At 41.0% G+C, this 17,106-nt stretch overlaps 1 protein-coding gene across 5 annotated transcripts in view; it reads left to right on the top strand.

The window, feature by feature from the left end:
* The window catches only part of ATP10D (ATPase phospholipid transporting 10D (putative)), a 142,764-nt gene that overhangs the window by 106,723 nt on the left and 18,935 nt on the right, over positions 1–17,106 (top strand). For all 5 annotated transcript variants that reach the window (XM_007180753.2, XM_057547005.1, XM_057547007.1 and 2 more), the window contains 7 exons: positions 1,303–1,912; positions 2,545–2,651; positions 5,578–5,704; positions 7,288–7,472; positions 12,105–12,411; positions 15,037–15,113; positions 16,113–16,238. In XM_007180753.2, the coding sequence (XP_007180815.2) occupies positions 1,303–1,912; positions 2,545–2,651; positions 5,578–5,704; positions 7,288–7,472; positions 12,105–12,411; positions 15,037–15,113; positions 16,113–16,238 (1,539 nt within the window). The remainder of the gene's footprint in view (positions 1–1,302; positions 1,913–2,544; positions 2,652–5,577; positions 5,705–7,287; positions 7,473–12,104; positions 12,412–15,036; positions 15,114–16,112; positions 16,239–17,106) is intronic.

Genomic DNA, 17,106 nt, shown 5'->3' with positions numbered 1-17,106 from the left:
CTACTTCCCATTAAGCTTTCATTTGATCAGAAACTGTATTTTTATAAGATTTCAACTAGAAATTTGCTCTTTGAAAACTTACATAGTTAGAGAATAAATCACTGGACGTTCTGTTTTTCTCCCCATGTAACACTTTTTCATATACATCTGTTTCCAGTATAGACATCTTTTGGTGTTTTCTGTTTAAGAACTATAGTTGCCTTATCACCAAAGAATAGAATATTCTGTAGCCTGAAAGAAAATCTCTGTAGGCATGTAAGAGCCTAAGCCTCATGATATTTTAAGGTGGTGACAGAAAGGCAATGAATAAAGAGTTAATCAGAATTCATGTGGAGTACAGAAACATCATCTGTGGTTGAGTTTCACTTTGCATTTTTGAGTTGCCAGTAAGTTTGAAAATTGACCAGCATGAGTCCCTCAAACTATCATAAAGTTAATAATTATTAGGAGAAAATTCTTCAATGCCTTGGGCATTTCTAAATGAGAAAATTTTAGCATTCAATTAATTGGTCGTCCCAATTAATTTTTAAATTCTAAATTTAATCACTGATAAGAGTTAAGATCTAGAAGAAATCAGGCTATGAACAAGAAAAAGTTCTATAAAAATAGAAATTTGAGTTCCTATTATGACGCTGATAATTCTTCAGTGAGCTACTTTGTTTATTGGCCTACTTTTCTTAAAAGGTCATATTAACAACCTTTTTTAGAACCTGGAAAATAAAAGAAAAAAAATACATTTTGTTAACCTTTTGATTTACTTTCTTCCAGTGTTTTAAATGTGTATTATGATTCATTTGTTTTTATACTGTTTTTTATACTATTTTTTTAGCTTTTTCAATATTGCCCTGTAATCTTTATAAACTTGACCTTTAAATGTTATATAACATTTTAAGATGTTTCTAATTTGCTATTATTAAATACTTGCTTGTAATTTTTAAATTGTTATTGCTAGGATGCATATAATAAAGATTATTAATTTTTTATAGTTTAAGTTATTTCATTAGGGAAATTTGCTATACGTATGCCCACTGCTAGCAACGTAGCATTTTATGTCTTTTGCTATCAGTTTTCTTCCTAAATGGTTTTGAAATTCACAATGCCATCAACATTAGTGCATCTTTTTCATCATGGCTATTTTTATTTTTATTAACGTTTCCTGCGGCGGTTGTAAGTATGAAGCAGGCTGCTATGTGAGGGAGTGGTAACTCTTCATATCTCCTTTTTTCCTCCGGTTTGACTTCACAGTTGTTATCAACTGCCTTTGACTGTATTATTGAGACCTTCCCGTATTATCTTTCCTAGATTGGACTCTCTTCTCTGCATGGAATGCCCATTAAGTCTTTGGAAGAGATTAAAAGCCTCTTCCAGAGACTGTCTGTCCGAAGATCAAGTTCACCATCTCTTGCCAGTGGGAAAGAGCCATCCTCTGGGGTCCCAAATGCCTTTGTGAGCAGACTCTCTCTCTTTAGTCGAATGAAACCAGCTTCACCTGTGGAGGAAGAGATGTCCCAGACAAGCAAGAGTCCCCAGGGCTCTGGTAACTCAGCTTGTCCCATAGAAACTGAGAAACAAGACGGCAATGTGGGTGTCACAAATGGCAAGGTGGAATCCCTCCCTGGACAGCCCTTGGCCTCCAGCCTGTGTTATGAGGCCGAGAGCCCGGATGAAGCAGCCTTAGTATATGCCGCCCGGGCTTACCAGTGCACTCTGCAGTCCCGGACCCCAGAGCAGGTCATGGTGGACTTTGCTGCTTTGGGACCATTAACATTTCAACTCCTACACATCCTGCCCTTCGACTCAGTAAGAAAAAGAATGTCCGTTGTGGTCCGGCACCCCATTTCGAACCAAGTCGTGGTCTATACAAAGGGCGCTGATTCTGTGATCATGGAGTTGCTCTCAGCGGCTTCCCCAGGTGGGTTCATTCGGGACTGAGAGGGAAGTGATAGGAAGGGCTTGGAGATTGAAGGGCCACTCTCAGTGGATTTATAAAGGCAAACAAGCAGATCTGTAGGGATCCGTCACACTTGGTGAAGTAGGGGAAGCTGCCTAGAATCTGGTGAGAAAGCACCTAAGTTTTGGGGTTACATAGACAGGGTTCAGATCCGGATTCTGACAGTAGCTGTGTCTTGAGAAAGTTACCTAACTGTCCTTTGCCTTCAAGAGGTGGGGATTATGGTACCTCCTTTATAGGTTCCTGAGAGACTTAATGATATACTATATGCAGTATATGCCGCGCCTCTGACCAGAGCCTAGAAAATGATAAATGCTCAATAAATGACAGCCAGCATCCTTGTAATCATTGTGACAGTCATTATCGATGGTGTGGGAATGGTGTTTGTATTAAGTTCTTGGTACTTTTCTCTCCCCAGGGAAAAAGAGACAAAGGAAAGATGTATTCTGAGGGGTCCCTTTTATAAATGCACATTTGGGATTCAGAACTACAAGGCCTTTTGTTTGTTGTGGGTTAAGTTACCATTGTTTTAAAAAATATGTCTGTCATTGGGCAAACTGGTGGGAACACGTGTGTTTTGTTAATTATTTTAGATGGACCGGGTCTGGAAAAACAACAGACGATGCTAAGGGAGAAAACCCAGCAGCACCTGGACGCCTACACCAAGCGAGGCCTGCGCACTCTGTGTGTAGCAAAGAGGGTGAGGCTGTTCCGTGTGCCCGCTGGCTTCCTTCCTTCCCAGCTCCACTATCATGTAACGAAAACGAGCGCATATCAAACCCCGATCCAAGCATCGGGGAAAGTTCTTGGGGCCACTGGGCTCTATTTTCGTATCGCTTCTTTATTCCTTATATATTGGTTGGTTGTAGTTTGTCCTCAGAGTATTTTGCCAGAAAGATGCCTGAAAGTTATATTGTCTGAGTTCTCCCATGTTTCAATATATCTGAGTGCTTTTGTATGGAAACGGCAGTATGGCTGGGAATAAAAATCCCTGGATCCGGGCTTCCCTGGTGGCGCAGTGGTTGAGAATCTGCCTGCTGATGCAGGGGACACGGGTTCGAGCCCTGGTCTGGGAGGATCCCACATGCCGCAGAGCAACTAGGCCCGTGAGCCACAACTACTGAGCCTGCACGTCTGGAGCCTGTGCTCCGCAACAAGAGAGGCCGCGACAGTGAGAGGCCCGCGCACCGCGATGAAGAGTGGCCCCCGCTTGCCACAACTGGAGAAAGCCCTCGCACAGAAACGAAGACCCAACACAGCCAAAAATAAATGAATAAATAAATAATTTAAAAAAAAAAAAAATCCCTGGATCCTACTCTCTTTCTCTGAGCACCTTGTAAATATCATTCCTCTATCTTACAGCATTAATGTGCTTTGAAAAGAATGAGGCCGGAGACTGGCCTTAATTTTCCACTTATAAGTTCTTGATATTTTTTCCTTATGGGCTCATAAGTCTTTATCTGTAAATCCAGGTAAATTTCCTAAATATTATCTCAGTTTTTATCATTCTGTATTGAGAATAACCCTGGGACGTAGTGTATCCTTTCTAGATAAAAATTTCAGTAATAAGAAAGAAGACAGAGCTCCAAGAACTGATTTGAGGGGTGTTACTACCAGAACCACCCCTGGGGGCATGGGAGAAACAGAGATATGAAGCCTTTTAAGAGTGAATTGGGGGCTTCCCTGGTGGCGCAGTGGTTGAGAATCTGCCTGCTAATGCAGGGGACACGGGTTCGGGCCCTGGTCTGGGAAGATCCCACATGCCACGGAGCAGCTGGGCCCGTGAGCCACAATTGCTGAGCCTGCGCGTCTGGAGCCTGTGCCCCGCGACGGGAGGGGCCGCGATAGAGAAAGGCCCGCGCACCGCGATGAAGAGCGGTCCCCGCACCGCGATGAAGAGTGGCCCCCGCTTGCCGCAACTGGAGAAAGCCCTCGCACAAACCGAAGACCCAACACAACCAAAAAATAAATAAATAAATAAATAAATAAATAAAATAATAAGAAAAATCCTTAAAAAAAAAAAAAAAAAAAAGAGTGAATTGGTCACGTTTTTTGTGCCACTTGGCCAGTGGGGTATGGCTTAGGTATTGACCAAGTCAAGCTGCTCAGCTGTAATGAGGCTATATGCAAGGCCTTACACCCTTATATTACCCTCCCTCATTGATAAGCCAAGAAGTCCCCAGCCCCAGCCCTACAACCATGGCCACAACCGCATCCCCAGCTGCACACCTAGATAGTGTTTCTTCCTTCAGTACAAACTCAGCTAACTCATTGTTTCAGAGTAGAGCAGTGGCAGGAGAAGGTGCGGAAGTCTATTTAGGGTGGAGAAGGAGAGTCTAGTAAGGGCTAGTGCAAGAGAAGGATGTGCTTATAGGGGAGGGAAGGGAGTCTGTTGTCAAGATATAACAGAGCTACGATGAACATTGAAGGAAAAGAAACAGAACAATCAGATCAGCCCACAGAGGGGAAATATTGGAGAAGAACCAAGGGGACTACTCTGGCCAACTCTCTCCCTCTTCTCCATAACTACCTCCCATCCATTCTGTTGTCTTTTCCCTCCCTGGCTCTGAGCTCCACAGTTAATTTTTGCTGTGTTAGAAGCCAGAGTATCAATTTTCTCTCCTTCATTCTGGGCTCTAGCTGGTAGAGAAGATTGAGAGATACATGTAGATCAAAGTATCAATGCTTTAATGGCTGTCCAGTAGGTCCCAAACAATAGAGCTCCTGGGAGAACTGAATTGGAGACTTTAGCTAGGACCTGAGGCCAACGTAGGCATCTCTCATTTCTTCCCCAAATTCTAGTTCTTGGGAACTGCCTTAGGGAAAGTGGGATCTGGTGTAGACTCCAAGGTACTTAGTCAACCAGCTGCATAGAGAATCAAAAGCCTGCCTCATACACAGTTGTAAGAAGAATGAATTCAAGATCGAAACAGACCTTCTGCCTTTTCAGTGGAATGATCCTGCTCTGATAAAAATGTAGCCCAATAGATGTCAATTCTCCCAAATCAAATTACCTTGTAGGCAAGAATGAGTAGACAGAGAAATTGCCTCACCCCCTCTACTGCATGCTGCTTTATAAGAACTGAAAGTAGATTTCTCCCTCTACAGCAACCTGAAGACAAAGGAAAATGTATCATTGGTCCCTTCTCCAGGAATTCCACTTAATTTTTTGTTTGGAAGAGAACTTGCTTGCTTCACCCATTTGGCCTCCTCTTTCTTTTAACCTTTACAGATAACTCACCCCATAAACCAACGATCAAAAGAAATCAAAGGTGCTGCTAGCTATATAACACCTGAAATTGAGTACTGGACACCACTTTTTCAGCTGCACCATTAGAATAACCCTGAATTTAACTTTCAAGTGGCTCCTTTCTCCCAACTGCATACTCCCTGGTTTAATTAAATAGATTAACCCACTTTGATCTTATATGGTGCCTAGAATTTCCCAGAGATTTTGAGCTGCAGGGTCCATCCACGCTCAGTGTTACACTAGTCTGATCACAGAGCTCGGGAAGTTTGTGACTGGGTAGTGTGAGGGTTTGGACCTGGCCTGAGTGAACCCAGAGAAAGAAATACCATAGGCTCATCACATGGCCTGCCTCATAGCTTTTTTTCCCCCCTCATAGGTCATGAGTGACACTGAATATGCAGAGTGGCTGAGAAATCATTTTTTAGCTGAAACCAGCATTGACAACAGGGAAGAATTACTACTTGAATCTGCCATGAGGTTGGAGAACAAACTAACTTTACTTGGTAGGTATTGTCTGAAAAGAGAATTTTCAAAAACACTTGATGTCTGTAAATTAGTTATTCACCAGTGCCTTTTTTTCACTTTGATCTAATAGATATATGTGGTTCTGCCCACCCCGTCCAGTTTGACTTCTACCCTGCTTCCAATCCTTTCCACTCCGTTTTCCACTGTGGTGAACTTAGACTTCATTTGTGGTGGGGGCAGGGTGGTCATCCTTAAGATCATTTAAAAATTCAACTCTTAACGTCGAATACAAAGCCAATTAAATACCCTGGTTCAAGAGAGGAAAGCTAAAGTTTCTTGCCAGGCATTGGATAAGGTATTTAATACGTGTTGTCTTTTTGCATCTGTACAACAAATCTCTATTTTATTTGGAAGAAACTTGGGGCACAGAGCAGTTTAATGACTTGTTCAAGGTCACGTGCTAGTGACTGGCAGAGCTGGGGAGAAGCTCAGATCTGCCTCACTCCAGGGCCCATATTCTTTATTCTGTGCCTGCAACTGGGCTAATGAAATTTATTTGTCTCTCTTCTCTTACTTCCTGGTTTCAACTAAAAGTTGCACACCTGACACCTCTTGTCTCAGATTGTGCTGCATCTTAAAATCACCTGGAGCACTTTAAAAACTACCGATGCCTGCCCAGGGATTCTGTTTCAGTTGGTCTGATGTGTGGTGTGGCCATTTGAATTTTTCAAAGCTCCCCAAGTAGTTCTAAGAGGCAGCCAAGGTTGAAAAACACTGCCTTAGAGTACTAACACACCAAAACACCAGGCTCTGAGCTCTGTTCCTCTGCTTCAGAGAAAAACAATGATATAACTTGGTCTCTAGCCAACAGAGTAATGATCTTCCTCCTAAGTCATTTCTCCGTGACAGTGTGAGTGGTACAGATTCACATTTCCTCATCTGCAATTCCAAACTCAAAACTGCTTTGTGAGTTTAGTGCCAAAGCTCATTTAGCAGCAAAATCAAGCCTGATTTGATAAGACAATTTAAAGTCTTTATTATCCTAATTAGTGTGAATATTGTAATTTGTAAGTTTTGCTAAAAAATACTGATATGCTTGATTACCAGATATTATAAAATATGATACATATATCCTCTTACCTTTTAAAAATCTGCAAAACTTCTGAATTCTAAAACATAGCTAGCCTCAGTTGTTACAGAAAAGGGAATTATGGACTTATAATATGAAAGAGCATTAAAAAAAGATAATACGTGTTACCAGAACAGTCTTTAAAAGCCTACCCTTACCCTTGGGAGTATCATGGAATTATAAAATTGAAGAGTAAGGATATATAAGTAATTGAATGAAACCCCCTCAATTTACAGAGAAGCAAGCTAGCCAAAAGGAGAGCAAGTAAATTTGATAAACTCATTGATTGCTGAGGCTTTCTTCCCCAAATATTACTTTGTATATGATTTTGGTCTGAGTCTTCACACTTCATTTGGACCCCTTGAAGCTACTGGAACCTTTTGTGTAGTTCAGGATTGGGTTGGCTAGCAGATAGGGTTCAGTTATAGTTTAGATGAGCTTCAGCTGGCTTTTGTTTCTTACAAGCCCTGTTGCATTTTGGTTATTTTTTAGGTGCTACTGGCATTGAAGACCGTCTGCAGGAGGGGGTCCCCGAGTCTATAGAAGCCCTTCACAAAGCCGGAATCAAGATCTGGATGCTGACAGGAGACAAACAGGAGACAGCTGTCAATATTGCTTATGCGTGCAAACTACTGGAGCCAGATGACAAGCTTTTCATCCTCAATACTGAAAGTAAAGTATGTTTACTGAGATTAAGCCAGTCTTTTTGTTTTTTCAAAGCCAGTGGAATACTTGTGATTTGATGACCATAAGGAGAAAGAAAAACCAATAACCATTAGCTTCTTGATAATTAGTGCTTCTATCCAGCAACATAGCTTGTTTAGTTCTTCTAAAGGCTTGGAAAATATAATGATTCAAAGGAATCATTGCTGAATAAAGACCTTGAAAGAAAATTTTCTTTTTATTTGCCTTTCTTCCCCCCCTCCATATTGAATTATCACTGATTTGACAAGATTTAGACCATGATGACAAAATATGTCAAGCTCTGGGACAGGAATCTACCCCCCTTTCAAGCTGAGGAGAAGTAATTTCTGTTGGAGTCAGGTGAATAAGTATTTTCCTGGTAATTCTAAAATTAGGCTCAGAGGATAATCCTGCCCTCTAGTGGTTAATCTTAGCTAGTGCATCTGAGAATATCAAAAGTTGGAAGAACTGTTTAAGGGCAGGGAAAAAAGGGTTTTTGGATTTTTTTTTCTCCTTTTTTTTAAGGAGAAGGAATTTAAGAGATTTGGACTCAGCCTATTTTTCTAATACCCCTTCTTCCCTCCACCTTTGCCACTAATCTCTAATACAAATGTTCTAATCAATTAAACAGGCATTTTATTTTTTTCAGAAGATTCGTAGTATAGTGATACTAAGATTTGTGCATACTGTTTAATTTGCTTGGAAAACCTTCCTCCTTCCTTCCTCAGTTGTCAGACTTCATCAGTCACATCCATTCTGTCATAGCAACCTGCCTCAGAAATCTTCTGGAGCTTCTCACCTGGATCACGTCTTGGGTCTTGGTCACAGGTTGCCACGTTTGGTTAGCCATGTTTTTATGGTCAGGCCTCAGTCAATAACCAACTAGATGGTACATTTTGAGGAAAGAGAATTTTCCTTATTCAGCACAGAGTGAGTTCTCTTTGGCAGTTGACGGTGGCCCAGGGACCCACAAGCATAGCCACCAGCCAGGTCTCAGTTTCAGCTGGGGAGTGAGCACAAGAAAATGCTTGGTCATTTTAGTCACTAAAATGGAAGTGCCCGAAGTCTGGTAAGACCTGGATTCAAATGCTTAGCCTGCCAGTGACCAGGTATGTGACCTTAGCGAGTTACCCTCCTGAGTCATTTTCTTACCTATAATGTGAGAGTAATGTCTATTTCATAGGGATGTTGTGGGCATTAAATGGGAAAATATAAACTGTTTAATGTGGTGCCTGGCAGATGAAAGGGGTTCAATGAACTTTTAAAAGTAAAAGTAATAAATCATTTGTGTTCAATTTTGACTATGCCATTTTTGTGAGCAGTAAAATCATTAGTATTATGAAATTTATTTATAAATATACAATGTATGGTTAAAGGTATTTAAAACTACCAACTCAAATCTTTATAGATCCACTGTGGACTCTTCTAAATGCAAAAGATTTTTTTTGCTCTCAGTAGGTATTTCACCTCAATTTTTCAGATAACTAAACGGAACACCGTGAGTGAACATAATTTAATTGAGTTTTATAATGATTCAAGTCGATGCATATAAAATCCCAAGCACACAGTAGGGGCTCAGTCACTGTATTATTTTCTCTTTTTCCCACTCTCCACCCCTCATATGCTAAGAGTTAAAAATGGAATTGAAGGTCATGAGCCCAATTTGTCGTTTAGCGAAGGACAGTGCTCGTGTGACATTTTAAGTGGGCCACCTGGCAACCGATGGATTGTCCAATCATATCTATAGTGTAGTACCTCAACTTTACAGGTTTCCATCAACTTTGGTTCCTAAATTTGCAAATTAGGTTATTGTAAATGTAGCCACTTACAAACCTTATGTTCTCATAAATTTCGATTCTATTTTTGTTTTAATAGACTCATATCCTTGATTATTTATTGCCTTTCAGGATTCATCACTTAATTCTTTAAGTTTTATTTTCATTTCATTTAAAATTTTCTTCTGAGATAGTAACTCTTTATATTCATGTTTCTTAGAATCTATAAAAGGCTTTTTCATACATGATCTCATTTGACCATTATAACTAGTAGAGCAGATAAAATTATCCCCATCTTATAGCCTGAGACTCCAAAAGGTTGTGAATTGCCTAAGCACTGACAGCTGATTACTTGTCAAGCATGCTTTTGGTATTATGTTACATATTACATAACCTGTATCTGTTTATCTGTATAAATACATTATTCATGGAGTTAAGTTCTATAAAGTTGCTGAAATACTGAAGTAGTAAAAACTGAACCATTGCCCCTATGGGAAATAAAGGATTAGGTTCCCATGAGCCTTTGGTCAGAATACTTTCATCAACTAATCAATATGTAACTTTGTTTCATGTATGTTTCTTTTTAAAAGACACCTTATTTTATATATACATATAATCATATATATTATGTATATAATCATATATATTACATATATAATTTTGTATATATTATATATATAATCATATATATATAATCTTATATATATTTTATATATATAATTTTATACATACATAGTTGATTCATTAACACTGAACTCATGACCAACAGCATATAACTCAGGTTTGAACGAAGTTTGTCTAACACACGTTTTCTACATAAAGCACATCACAGCCTTCCTGTACATAGGAACACTAGACAGCATTAAAGGGCTACAGTTAGGGCCATTTTAAACGGTGAAATCACCATCAAAAAGCACAGAAATGCAAAAAGTGTGTCACCAGACAGAGAGTGAAAAGGGCACTTGTTTGCAGCGTGGGAGCTGACCTAAGTCGGGCATCACCACCTCGCTCAGCTTCAGCTGGAAAGGTGTGTGTTGCATGACTCAAATCTTCAGGCACTCTGCGCGTGTCCACACATGACCAAGCAAGCACCTTTATCGTAGGATTACAGGTAAATTTTAGCAAGTAGGTGAATTTGCAAATATGGAATCTGCACATAATGAAGATTGACTCTATGTGTGTATGTATATATTTTCTATAATGAAAATATAGTTAATTTATACAACTAAACACTTTTGTACTCAAATAAGAGAATAAAAATATCTGGAATCAATCTACAGTCGTAAAACCAGATAATTGACGTTCATATCTTGAAGGGCATCCAGTCAGACTGCACTCTGCAGTATGAGCATGTGAATGCTATGCAGACTGTATTTATACTGTTGTATAGTATTGTGGCTATAAATTTTCACTTAACAAATATCTTAACCATCATGTCATGTTAATAGAGGTCTTGATTTTCAGTGACTGCAGGGTACGTTACCTTCTAAATGTACCTTTTTAATTTAACCAAAGTTTGGAAGGTTTTTAAAAATACTTTTTTACTATTCTATACTGAGCCTATGCTGAGCATCTTTGATTCATCTTTGTATACTTTTCCATGGGGGCTTTTGAGGTGTATGGGATCAGATTTATTCTCGTGGTGAAGGTTGCCAGGTAGCTCCATTTTGAAGTTGAATCTCTTGTTTATAGTTTATGTGGTTGTTAAGTATTTGTTGTGTCTGTGTGCCTACATATTCATACCTACTTCCCATCTTATTTTGCTTTGGGTTGAGAAATGCTTGATAAAATAGCATTTGAAATAAGAGTAAATGGCCTCTGAGTGAGGGGCTCTTTCGTGAATAAACTATTTCAGGCTTAGTGTATAAACTTAAATGCACCGTTCCAGGATTTTGTTTGGCTCTGTCCTTAGTGGTCATGTGACACAGTAATTTCTGTATAAGTTTATTGTTCATGTTCTTGAGTAGAATTCATCTAATGAATATTTATCGGGTGCTTAACGTGGCCCTCTTTTAGGCATTAGGAAGATTTCAAAAGTAAATTAAAAGTGCTGTCTGTCTTCAAAGAGCTTCCTAACAAGCGTGGGATGCAGAGAGTGGAGGGATGTATGCACACCAAATGGGATGAGGCCACTAAGAACATCGACCAGAATGTTAACTCGGTGAGGGTGGGGATTTCTGGTTCATTGATGTATCCCCAGCACCTAGAATTTTTTCAAATACACAGTGGCTTCTCAATAAATAGTAAGTGAGTGAATGTGTTGAATCAAAGAAGAGAAAAATAATTATTACTGTTTTAAATTCTGCTGTGTCATGCTTCACACTAGGAGCTTTGCATGTATTGGGTTGGCTCAAAAGTTCGTTTGGGTTTGTCCAAGACATCGTACGGAAAACCCGAATGAACTTTTTGGCTGACCCAATATTATTTCACTTATTCCTCACAACGAATTATAATGTAGACATTTGAATTTTTCTCATGAGAACGTTGAGGCTCAGAGGTTATATTAATTTGCTTAAAGTCAAGCAGGTAGTAAATGAGAGAATGAGACCGAAGGGCTCTTGAGATTCATGGTTTGAGAAGGTAAATTGCACAAATAAAGGAAGAAATTCTAAAACTATTTCTTAGTTGTACAGTTGGAAGTGAGATGCACCCCATCCTTTTATCCTGTCCCCATATACACACTTCTAGAAGTCTCTGTGGAAGAACTGTGAGGTCTTGGAAAGTAACCGATTATTCACTCCCTGGGGTTGACTTGATGCAGCAAATGTTAAAGAATAGCAATGATAAATATTGCTGGATGTGGCCAGCAGGGGAGCCCCAAGGCTAACTGTCTTTGCCTCTCGTTTCAAGAATGCCTGTGAGATGCTGATGGACACAATCTTGAAAGAACTTCAGAAGAAAAATCCAGCTTCTCCAGAGCAAGCATCAAGTGAGGCTTTACACCAGCCTCCTGCGGCCCCGGACTCAGGGCTGCGAGCTGGACTCATTATCAACGGGAGGACCCTGGAGTTTGCACTGCAGGAGAGTCTGCAAAGGCAGTTCCTGGAGCTGGCTGCTCGCTGCCACGCTGTGGTCTGCTGCCGAGCCACGCCCCTGCAGAAGAGCGAAGTGGTAAAACTGGTCCGAAGCCACCTCCGGGTGATGACTTTGGCCATCGGTGAGCGGGAGTGGAGCCCAGCCCTGCGCTTCTCACTTTCATGTCACACCAGAGGCTGTTCCTTCTGTCTGTCCTTCCTTCTGTACACGTTTGCCCTTCTGTCGGTCTGTCCTTTTCCTCCCCCACTTTCCCTCCCCTTTTCCTCCCTTCTTTCTCCTCCGTCCCCTCGCTCCCTCCCCTTTCCCCTCCATCGCCTATTTGGCCTCCTCTTATGAACCAGGTGGTAGAGATGTGACATGGAAACAATATAATAGGACTCTGTGGTACATGTCAGCTCCCCAAATCACCTGGGTTAAGGAGGGTAATGTACTGAATCGGAGACCTGAAAAATCCATGAGTTCTACCTTCGAGAAAGTTAAATTCAAGAATATGAACAATTCATTTATTTATTCAATCAACAACTATTTTTTGAGTGCCTTCTATGTACCAGGCATTTTTCTAGGCAGTGGAGATACAAGAGTATACAAAACTGACAAAGTACCTTTCCTTAAGGAGCTTACATATAGGAGGAGGGCAATGCAGTAAAAAGTGAAGAAAAAAAAAAGGTATAAAGATATAAGATATCAGATAGTGACAAATGCTATTGAAAAAAATAAAGCAAAGTCATGATGCAGAGCATTGGGGGAGGGGGAAGGGACTTCTATCTTAAATAGGTTTTTCAGAGACAGTCTTACTGATAAAGTTGTGTGTAAGCAGAGACTTGAAGGAAACGATAAGGGAGCCATAGGAGATCTTGGGGGGGGGGAAGCATTCCTGGCAGAGAAGACAATGGACCGTGCTTGGTGTGTTCAAACCCAAAGCAGGTTGAGCAAAGGGAAGAGTCTTCTGCAGGTTAGTGAAGGACAGAGAGGTGGCAGGCGACCAGGTCCTGTAGAGTCTTGGAGGCCATTAGGAATTTTGGCTTTTATCTGAAGAGATAGAGAGCCACAGGAGGACTTTGAGCAGAGGAGGGACATGAGCTGCCTTAAGTTGAAAAGGATCACATTGGCTGCTGTGTTGAGAGTAACCACTGGGTTGTAAGGACATAAGGAAGGAGACCAGTTGAGGGGCTACTGAAATAATTCAGGGGAAAGATGACTGTGGCTTGAGCGCAGGTCGGAGCAGAGGAGGTGGTGCAATGTGGTAAGATAATGGACATGGTTTGAAGAAAGAGCTGCTGATATTTGCTGACGGATTGGATACTTTATATAATAGAAGAGGTCAAGGGGGATGTCAAGGTTTTGTCTCTTGAGAACAGAAAGGATGGAGCTGCCATTTACTGAGATGGAGTCGGGGAAGCAGGAGTTGGGTTTTATACATGTCAAGTTTGAGAAATCCATTAGATGTCTAAACAGTGATGTCAAGTAGGCAGCTGGAGATAAAGTCTGGAATTTAGCAATGAGGAATTGGCTAGAGACATAAATTTGGGAATTGTAAGTCTAGTGGTGATATTTAAAGCCTCGATAGTATTATCAATGAGATTACCAAAAAAATGAGTGTAAGTGGAGAAGAGAAACAGGGTGAGATTAAGCTCTGAGACACTCCAAAGTTCAGACATTAGCAAGATGAGGACTCAGCCATCTCTTATAGTCTCTGTTTCCACCTGGATTATTTTCAGTCTCAGGTAGCATCTCCCCTCAGGGTGCTGGTACAGCTACTGAAAATTCCCACCTTTATATCTTATCCTATTAGCAACCTGATAGAAAAGATAGCACCTCTTCTCAAGTTGCTGGAATAAAGTATCAGGATTAGGGTGAAATTTTGTTCAACTATCTTATTGAATGAGCATATAAATGAGTGAATTGTTGAAGCCCCTGGATCCATCTGTTCCTGAGGCTAGAGCCCTGGACATGTCAATTCTATCAATTAAACTGAATCACGTGCCCATCTCTGAACCAACCACTGAGGCCAGGGAACAGGCAGTGGTAATTGTCCAGGCCTGAGTCAGTTGCCCATCCCAAATCTGGTGGTTTGGGCTCAGAGACTCATGGACTCAGAGTTCCCAAGGAAAATCAGGATACTATTACCAGAAAACAAGTCAAGCTTGCTGGACAGTTGGGGACAACAGATGTTCATTACCAGCAGGAATGTAATACCTCCTCTAAAGAAGCTTCCAATGTGTTGGGAAGACAAATCTATAGCAAGCTTAATACCATGATAGGTATGATAGAGATTCATAGGGTGGTGCTTGGAGCCTAAGGAAGAGGCATTGGATCTAAAAGGAACATGAGAAGGATTTCCCAGAGGAAGGGATTATCTAAGCTGAGCGCAAGAGCCCTTGAAATCCAGCAGGGTGGGGCAGGGTTGATAAGAGGACAGTGCTATAAAAATAGAGAAACAGCATGTGCAGGGCTGGAAGGAGTAGGGTACACCTGGAAAATTGAAAGTAGAGTGAGTGACAGAGAGAAAGGGGAGGTCAGTCCAGGTAGGGGCTGTAGCATGAAGGACTTTAAGGCAGTGTTGAGTATGGAATTCTTCCTGATGGCAGTGGGATGCCACGTTGCATTTCTGCTTAGCTAGCTTCCAGGCAACTTGGAGACATGGGATAAACTTTGAAGGATTTGTTTGTTTGAGTGTTGATTTGCACAGTTGGCAGCTTCTCTTTGCTCCTCATGTGTTTCGCACCTTTTCTTCTGTTTCACAAAGGTGATGGTGCCAATGATGTTAGCATGATACAGGTGGCAGACGTTGGGATTGGGATCTCAGGTCAAGAAGGCATGCAGGTGAGTGGATGTTGTGCACCCAAACACCATGAACTTGACCCGCCCATCCAAAGGCAGCATTCTCCATGGTCAAACCTCTGTGGTAGAGTGAGGATGTCTGCGGCTAGCTCAGGAGTGGGTGACAGGACATTTAGCCATTCGTTCACTGATTATTTACTGGGTGAGTATTATGGTAATCTCCCTGGGTAGTTTTAGCTCTGTGGCTCACTTGTTCAGTTTAAAAATACATAACTTATCTAAGTCATAAGGATATATATTTTTAGCACTGCAATAGCTGTATGACTTTTGACACTGATGAGAGATACTAAGGATTTGAATGAAATATCTCAAAATCCTAAAGAGAGAGGGAGAGGGGGAGAGAAGATAGGAGAGAATGAGGGAAGTGGGATTGTCCTATTTTCGTTTGCGCGCATGTGTGTTGACTAGTGTTTTAGGCACAAAATTCAGATAGAAGCTTGTCCAAAAGACTTGCTTGTCATGTATGGAGCAAGTGCTGTCAAAGGAAAGTGGGATGTGAGGCTTAGGTTTCCCGAGAATGATAAATTACGACATCTCTATAAAAGATGAGAAATTCAAATACCTCCTTTGCCTGCTAACATTATACAAAGTCACGTGAAGTCATGACTATATGCTTTTAATATTCTCCTCATGGAGGAGAAGCAAATGCACAGTCACGCGCAGAGTTCTTGGTAAGGGGGCTGCTCTCTAGGGAAAGTACACTTGCTGAAATTACATCATGAATGGTGACCAGAGAGAAGTTTTGTTTCATTGGACCACATTGGAAAACTGCGTGGTAACTCCAGGTAACCCGTTAAGGCTCTGTATTCATGGGTTTTTGTTTGTTTGAAGGTTGTGTTTTTTTTGTTTTTTTTTTCCGGTCTAAGGTTAAAACCACATATTTGACCAGTCTGAGCCTGCTGGCAGTTAGGCTGCTGTGCTGTGTCTGTTGTAACGTGTTCCATTGCTCAGGGTGACGTTCTCTCCCCGTTGCCTCTGCAGGCTGTGATGGCCAGTGACTTTGCCATTTCTCAGTTTAAACATCTCAGCAAGCTACTCCTTGTCCACGGGCACTGGTGTTATACCCGACTTTCCAACATGATTCTCTATTTTTTCTACAAGAACGTGGTATGTAGCTCCAGAGAATTCGCCCCCCTCCCTTCTCCCTGCCACTCCAGCTTGTGTAAGGGGTGAAGAGGAAGGGCCCGACGCTAAGCGCACTTTGCTTATTGATGTTTGGGAAGCAGCCAGGAGCACTTCTGCTGTCTTACCAGGAATAATCTGGGAATGTGCTGTGTTTCAGCTGCTGACAGCAGATTGCTAGGCTTGTCCATCTGCTAGCATTTTCTATTCCCTATGCATTTAAATTCAATTAAGCCCTGTCTGATTCGTTTAGAATCCAGTTTTTGACCTTCCATAAAAAGGTTGTGACAAGCAGAATTGTGAAATGTTTAATGCTTTCTGTCAGTAGAGAATGAAAAAGTTTGCTTCCATTTTACGGGAGATATAAAAAATATATATGTATATATGCTGTCGCCAGACGGATGTCCCATGTGGTATATTGAAGACACAGATACAGATGAAAACCCAGTATAGTGCCTTAGGCTGTAGCTGGCTAGCACTCCCAGATGAAGAATTCTTTGGCAAGCCTGTAAAACGTGTTTGTGCTTGGTAGCTATTTGATGGTCAAGGAACTTAATTTTGACTATGTAATTCATAGAAGGGCAGAATTTGAGTAGTAGGATTCCTGGCTTCTAATCTTCAGCAAACCATTTAAATTTCAGTTTCCTCTGTCATAAACCCATGTGGACCTTAGATGGCTTCACCTAAATCCCTTCTAGGTGGGGTGATTATGTAAATATGTCATGATTCTCAGACCACATTTATTCTTGGTCTTTAAAGTACGTATGTAGCAAGTTAGTAGTAAACAGAAATTTACATCACTCTGTTGAAATGCCATCTTTAGGAAAAAGATGACTTTAATGGGTCATTCTTA

This window comes from Balaenoptera acutorostrata, chromosome 5 (genome assembly GCF_949987535.1).
Source record: "Balaenoptera acutorostrata chromosome 5, mBalAcu1.1, whole genome shotgun sequence".
Lineage (NCBI taxonomy): Eukaryota > Metazoa > Chordata > Mammalia > Artiodactyla > Balaenopteridae > Balaenoptera > Balaenoptera acutorostrata.
This window is presented reverse-complemented; position numbering and strand designations above follow the sequence as displayed.